We start from the raw sequence: 7,836 nt of genomic DNA on the forward strand, positions 1-7,836 counted from the left end.
AGGTGTGGGAACTTCATCCAGCTCTCACAGAAGTCCATGAGATTTAATTTAATTTTGAATCTGTGTCACAAAAACTAGATGTTTCCACAGTCTGCAGCTGGACACAGCAGCCTTGCAGTAGCCTACATCTGCGTGGGCATTGTGAGCATAGAGGGTTTTGTCACTCTTAGTATTTTCCTTCTAACATAGGTACAGGGAACCATGACAAAGGCACAGCCATTGACATTGCAAAGTGTATGAACTCCCATGCTGAAATCTGGCTGACATTTGTTTCATTAGCATTCCTTTGTTTTCTCCAGCCCCACCATGCACAGAAACAATTGCGAGTCTTCTGCTGAAGGTTTGTTGCTCCATCAGTAGTTGGCGTAGTTGTCTCCATCCTTCTAGTCCTGCTATACCGCACAGCAGTAAGTTCTGCTTCTGTACGGAGGGGTTGGTAGTCAAATATCTTATAGTGAGGGATTATTGTGAGGTGGAGCCACTGAAGAGTCACCACAGAAAGAGAATCTTGTGGTGAAAGCTTTGTGTGTATGTAACAGCAACTTGGCTTACCTAGGTGTCAGTACGAGGCACTGGGTACAAGGGGTGAAGTTTTCCAGCATTCAGAAGGAATTTCTTAATGTTTAGCTTTTGGAAAATGGCCCGAGTCCCTCGTGGGTTTTTTTGTTCCTAGAGTTTGTAAAAACTTGCAGAAAACTAATAAAGCAAAAGGTAGACAGAGACATGTCTGTTGCCAAAGCCCTCCCCAAGGTGCAGACCAGAAGCTCACTGACAGTATGGATTTCCCAGCTGGTCTTGGTCATTTATTCAAAATACAAAGGGTCTCCGTTATAATTTTCCCCATGTTGTCATTATTTTGTTGTAAAGAAAACTTGGTGGAAGAAAGAACAAAGCCCAGTGCATTGGGGCCATGAGGGAAGGATTGCAGAACATTGTCTTGGAGTGTAGCTGGTAAAAGCTTGTAAAATTGGCTTTTCCTATGTACAGGATCCACTGTTGCTTCTTTCAGTCAAATCTGTCACCAAAAAAGTGGACTAGTCATATAAACAGTAGAGGAATTCTAGTAACTGTCCCACCTCTCTCCAAATCTGAGATATCTGCATACACTCTAGGCTGTGTCAGGACCATGAAAATGCTATGCCAGGACCATGATATCTGATTTGTTCCAATACAATACAAAATTCAGATCACAGTCTTGTAAGTGTAAGAGAGTGTACACTTGAAGAGTAAATCTAGTCCAGTAAAGAGATATAGCAGTAAATTTGAATCTGAACATGGATTTGGTTGCAGGCATCTGGTTCATGTCCATAACTGCTGGAAGCCATCTGTAGGATCATAAAGTCCCTTTTTAGTAATTCTGTGCAGTTGATAGTTCCCTTTGTACAAAATGGTGGTTATTTCAGGACAACAAGTATGTTTCAGTTTCAGGAATAAAAAACAACTGCTAATCATGGATGCACTGAGGTGTACTCACAGAGTGTGAATTTATTTTCATATTTTGATGACTATACAATAGAGTTCTGGGTTAAACAAAATGAAAGGGTTTTCTTTTTTATTCTGAGCTACGTGGATGAGAAGACAGTGGAAGTTTTTTATTCATGGGCACAGAAATAAAGTAGTGTCACAACACTGATGCAAATACAATCCTGGGGTATATCTGTTTTCAGAACAGAGTTTGCAAAGAAAGCAAGTCTTAATTTTTAAACCTCCTCCTTAACTCTGTAATATTTATATCTGTAATGACTTTTACTGATATTCTGGTAATTCCAGTAAGGCAAGACAGTCCAATGGGAGTGCAGAGCTCAGTTAAGAAGTGCTACAAACTTGACCCTAGGCTGTTGATGAGCTGTGAATATCTCAAAATATTAAACAAAAAATGAAAAATCATTCCTCTGTAGCTATATAAACTGTGCTATTAAAAAGCTTATTTTAAATAATCATTTTCCATAATGGAGAAATTACTTACAAGTGCACTATTTATTTATTTTGAAATTATGAATGCAACAGTAGATACATGGATTTTATACATATTTATGAGAATGAGAACTGTTTTGCAGTAAGTATTTATGAGAGAAGAGCTCTGTCCTTTTGTAAACTATAAGAATAATACATGATGTACTACAAGTAATATTACATTCTGAGTAAATATAGTCCCTACTGTTTTGTGGTATCTGGAAGCCTCTGTGACTGATTAGTCATATTCTGCATATTAAGTACTACTGGGTCAAGTGCGAGAGTGGCTGAGCACCATATTTCCCATTGATTTTGTTCCAAGTTGCATGGACAGATCATTAGCACTGTGTGAATAATTATTTCTGTGACCCATGAGCAATTCTGAAAAAATGAGAAACTCTGCAACTGGAAATCACAATGGTTTATTTTGTTTGGGGTTTTTTTTCTGGTGAATAAGTAGACTGTGACTTCCAACACATTTTTCAAGCATCTTTGCTAAAAGCAAAGGAAATTAGGAATCAAAGGGCTGCATTGAAAGGAGTGTGTGGGATCAATTCAGAAAAGCTGTGAGGAGATGCTACTCATATATATACTGGGTGTTTTGAGAGATAAGTTAGATAGACTTAAGCCCAGGATTTAGAGTTGGTGACATGGTAAGCAGTGAGTCAGAGAGCGTGGAGCATATAGCTGTTAGGCAATAGTACCTCTGCTTCCACTGGACTTGGATAGTAGCCTAAAATGTTTCTTCTTGGAAATGCTGAATCTGTTTTTAATGTTTTCTCATAATTTTTTTTAAATTTGGGTTTAACCAAAACTATCCACATAGGTACCCTTTTAATATTTTAGACTATTTTCCCAAACATTTTCTAAAATTTAATAACATCCTTTACCAAAGTCTAGTCTTGATTCTTTAGCTGGAGAGTGCAGTTCTTTCTTCCCCACAGTAACAGTACTGTGGAGGCCCAGAACTGGAAGTTTGGTGTGTCTTGCTGTTTCAGAGTGGGATGCTCATATTAACAGCTAATAAAGGAGCTGCATCTGAATGTGAAGAGTTTTGTTTATTTCTCCCTCTCCTCCTTGAGTCCTCATATGAATTATGTTTTATCAGTGAAATCACTTCCAGGCTGTGCAATCCACTAGAAGGACTTACAGGACTAGAAGGACTTACAAAAGTCTTTTATAATTATAATCTATATGTGCTGGCAAGCTTGAATAAATTTTCATACATGAAAAAGAGCAGATTTAGGTAATTGAACAGTACAAAGCTTTGTGTTGAGAGCATGCAGTAATATCTCACCAGATGCATGTGACTAAGCAGCCTCATTACTGGTTGCAGAGTACGAACTCCAGAAGAGGACATTAAAATTATTACCTTTAAATATAAATGGAGGGAAAGGATTATTTACCTACTGCAGTAGGCTGTGAAATGGCAAGTGGAATGGCCAGTGAAAATTGGGTGTAGTAGTTTTGGCTTTAGTCAGCATAGGTCCCCATTTAGGCCTCAGTTTTTAGCAGGCCTCAAAGGTTGTGACACAGATTAGAGGGGACAGGCATCATCTGACTTAAGCAGCCATAGAGGTATTTCATATCATCTGACATCATCAGGAAGTGTCGGGGAGTATAACAAGCAAGGTGGGAGGAGTCTCGGCTCTCTTTGGTCCCTGCTTCTGACCAGGACGGTTCCCGCTCCCTGACTGCTGATATCAGGCCCTCCTGCCGGTCGGCACGTCTGCTTAGCCGGGGACGTGAGCATATTCCTGTTAATTCCTCTTTCCCTCTTGCTGGGAGGTTTCCTTTGGGGAGGGGGTTTGGTTGGTTCGGAGTTTCACCTGTTAGCTGGGGCGACCTCGGTGAGCCTGTTGTTGTTTCCTGTCACCATGTGCTATTTCATATTCTGTGTTAAGCTCTCCTCTTCTCTGTATAAATATAAAAACCTCACTGTGTTTAAAGCCTTGTTTCTGCTGTTTTCCCTCACTCTCCTGCTCTGGGAGTGGACTTTTTGACTGGGTACCAGGCAGTTGGCATTTTGCCAGCCCAAACTATAACATTGGGTAATAAAATTTGTTTTCCATGGAATGCATTCTTCATAAAAGGAGGTTTCTGTAGTAGGCAACATAGTTTATTAGGAAAATGTTTGATGGAAAAGTACCATTTCGAATTAGATGTCATGATACGCAAGAATCCTCACTATGTATGTAGTTATTTTGTTGTAAATGTTTATTCATATGAAGTCTTAGCAAAGCAGGAAAATGCCAGCTTATTGTTTTTGTCAGCAGATGTCTAAGAATAGGCTGCTGGAACTTGCAATGCTTCGATATCAGAGCTTTAAGTTAGAAGACAGATGAGAGGCACGGAGGGCACTTTGTCTGCAAAAATATTTCTACCTTGTGCTTAGGGTATTTTAGTCATTTTTCCTGTGAGAAAAAGTGAATAAATAGATGTTAGCTTTATTAAGCAGAATCACAAAATGAGGGCACCTTAAGTTGAAGAATGCTCCTAAAGTGTAAATTTATCTTGTGCCCTGTTCTTCATTTTTGTCCAGATGTCACAGGTGATCGTTGGCCAGAAAATATTAAATTTGCACACTTCCTCCTCTAATCTGAGTGCTCATAGTGTTAATCCATTGGCTTTTAATGGAATGTTACAATACAGATAAGCAATGAAATCTTTTTGATCTTATATGTTGTATACATTTTTGTGGAACACTTTTGTTTTGGAGCTTGAGGGAGGGGAAATTACTTTCTACAATCAGGAAGAGGCATCTAATAACTTAAAATCCAGCTCAGACAGAGGCTCCTGATACAATCACAGCTATTGTCTTTCTGTGGCAATGAATTCCTTCTCTTGTGTGTTGTGACGCATAGGTGAAAAACATGCAGTGGAGCCAGACGATGCAGAGCTGGTGAGCCTCAGCAAAAGGCTGGTGGAGAATGCGGTGCTGAAGGCTGTACAGCAGTACTTAGAAGAAACACAAAACAAAACCAGAGAGACTGATGGAAGCCCTGCGAAAACTGAAGAAGCAGCAAGCGGCAGTAAGAATGAGAATGGCAAAGATAATAGCAAGTGAGCACTGTGCAAAAAGCCCGGGAGCAAATATCCCACCAAGAATAACTACAAAAACATGTCCCAGCTCCCTGCTGAAATTTGCTAAGTGGTGCTGGGTGACAGGCACTCTGCTTTGTGAGTCTCTTATCAAAAGTTTCTTCTGAACTGAAGGACAGTGTCTACTGGTTTAATAAGTGCTTGCACTGCTGAAAATGTGTTCAGTGCTGGAAGGGATGGACTGTGGAAAAAAGACAAGAATGGTGAAGCAGGCGGCTCCGGTCTTCACTTCCTGTTGATGCCAAGAGTCCCTTCCTTGCTTTTGAAGAGAAAAACTGAACCTTTTGCGTTTGCCTTTTGGATTGTCATGAATGCCTATGGAAAAGGCCTGGTCACAAGTGGAAGCGATGCCCTCCGCCTGAGGGTTTGGCACTGTCGCAGGGCTGCTTGCTCCATGTGAGAGCTCGTGCTGTTTCCTAGTCAACAGCAGTCAATCCCAAGCTAAAAATTACCACTACAGATACTCATCACAGATACTATTACACAGTATGTAATACAACAGGAGTTTCTCCTAAATGTGACACTGTACTGTTCTTTACTTTTTGGTAGCATTTGTTGATGTAAATTATATTTTTTGATGAACTATCTTTTTATAAAAAATCAGTATAGGCAAAACCAGACCAGTCCAAACCAGATATGATCTCTTTATTGCCATACATTAATGATTCTAAGTGAATTAGTTGTTTTAAAATGTACTATATTGGTTTTTTTCTCTAGGAAAGAGCCATGAAGCTGACTTTGTAAAGGAAGCTTTACACAGAGAAACACAGACCCTGTTACCCAGACTGAATCAGATAAAGGCGCTGTTATCCAGTCCTGAGATCCGCACAAAAATTTGTAAAGAGCTGTTTGAAGACAGGCACAACTCTAACATTAAACGGAAAAGTTGTATTGACTGTGAATCTCCAAATGCATGACTGTAAATGGCCATAATGTAAAATGTCATCAGTTTGTTTAAAGACAAAATATTTCTACAAGAAATTTTTAAGGTTTGGGGTTTTTTTTGTAACTGAAAATATGAATGGGTGTAAATGGCTCATGAGGAATCATGCTGAAATACTTGCACAGAAGGATTATATGTCATGATAATGAAGTACAGCCACTTCTCAGCACTGCTTTGAAACATGTTTGAGTGTGCAGGTATATGTCATGACTCCAAAGTGGAAAAATGCTGGTTCCAAATAAATCTGAGCAAGCACTGTGCCCTTCCTTTATCACTGTAAATAACTCAGTTTTTTCTCATATGTTCCTTCCCTAACAAGGATATAGAAATACTAAAAAAATTGATGGTTTTAAATATTTTAAAATGTATATTTGAACAAAAAATACAACCTCTTTTAATTACCTGCCTTCTGAATATGTACTGGCATTTTGGGTTAGCATTGTCTGGTTTTTATTGGTTTTTTTTAAAACAGCACTTGAATATTTGTATAGATGCTGATATTTTCCTGCTGATGTTTACACTAATGCAAGAATGTTTTAAACTTCAGTATGAAATTCAGGCTCCACTGATCTCAATGGAATACTCCCGTTGGGTTTAATGGAGTCAGGATGCTGCAATTAAGATTTCTTGTGCAAATAATAATATTCCTTGGGATAGTATTTGCGTTTTTACTTTTGTAGAATAGTGTATTTGTCTTTTGTTTTTGATGTTTCCTCCATCTCTACCTTCTGCTGCCTGAGGTGAAGCATCAGTTTGCTCTCATTGTTGCCTCCACACACCTGCAAGCTTCACTGAAGATTTGGATGACATACAACACCGGAGTAGGTCCAATATTTGCATTTTTTATAAACATTGTCATAAAAGCTATAAAATATGTGTGATTGGTATCAGAATTGTGCTCCTAGGACAACATTGTGCATGTTCTTTGTTGGTCTCAAGCCCTGTTCATTTATCTCATGTCAGAGCTTTTTTATTTCCTCATTTGATATATAGCAGTATATTCTGAGCTGCATCTCATACATGCCATGTTCACAATAAAATATTTTTCCTTTGCACTCTGTGTATGTTTTCACCTGTCTCCAGACAGACTTAAATAAAATCAAGTACTTGCAAGTAACAGGGTTGACAGAAATTGTGCTCCTGTGAATCACATCATTAAGTTGACTACAAGTATTGTGCCAACATACTGATCTAGAGCTTGGGTGCTGGAGTCATGCAGAAGCTAGGCCCAAGTCATTATTGTTTTCAAGGACAAAACTTTGAAACTAGCAATTAATTTATATTTGGGGCGGTGTGGATTTAAAAGTAAATACTGGGTGCAACTTCCAGAGGTCCACTCACCAAATTTGAGTTTAAGGAGTAGTCTTAAAATAGTACAAAATTATTAAAAAAAATAAATCTGAATCTGAGATCATCCCCAGAGGTCATTGAGAGGTAGCTTTTCAAATGCTATCAAGCAATTTAAATCCAGCTTGCACTTAAGAACACAAAACCAGACACTCAGCTGTGAAAACAGGAAAAGAATTTATTGTATTCTAAATTATTCTGTCAACCTCTGCCTGAAGGTTGTCATCTCCATTTCCTCTATGCAAGTCATTACCATGATTAAGGGCCTTTTTATATCATTCAGCTTGTAACAGTCATTATTGTCATGTTTCAAGTAAAATTGTAGAAATTAATCACTGAATTTATGTCCAGGCACTTTGATGGGTGATCTCGTTATTAGAGACCCTGCTCATTCATTTCTTACAGAGGGCATCAGGAATAGCAGCTCTGAAAAACATTTGGGAGAGTTAATGGCCTGAACATGGGCATCATTTGGCATGCTCTATACTGGG

The 7,836-nt window shown here is 38.8% G+C and overlaps 1 protein-coding gene across 3 annotated transcripts in view; it reads left to right on the forward strand.

Moving 5' to 3' along the window:
- The window catches only part of AKAP7 (A-kinase anchoring protein 7), a 96,541-nt gene extending 89,488 nt beyond the window's left edge, over positions 1-7,053 (forward strand). The window contains exon 8 of one of the 3 annotated variants that reach the window (XM_071549085.1): positions 300-822. In XM_071549085.1, coding sequence (XP_071405186.1) covers positions 300-517 — 218 coding nt within the window. In that variant the 3' untranslated portion in view covers positions 518-822. Of the gene's footprint in view, positions 1-299; positions 823-4,817 lie in introns of those variants that run through there. The other 2 variants (XM_071549087.1, XM_071549086.1) reach the window with 2 other exon arrangements.
- Positions 7,054-7,836: the final 783 nt, after the last annotated feature.

The sequence above is a fragment of the Pithys albifrons genome, chromosome 2 (assembly GCF_047495875.1).
Source record: "Pithys albifrons albifrons isolate INPA30051 chromosome 2, PitAlb_v1, whole genome shotgun sequence".
NCBI classification, from domain to species: domain Eukaryota; kingdom Metazoa; phylum Chordata; class Aves; order Passeriformes; family Thamnophilidae; genus Pithys; species Pithys albifrons.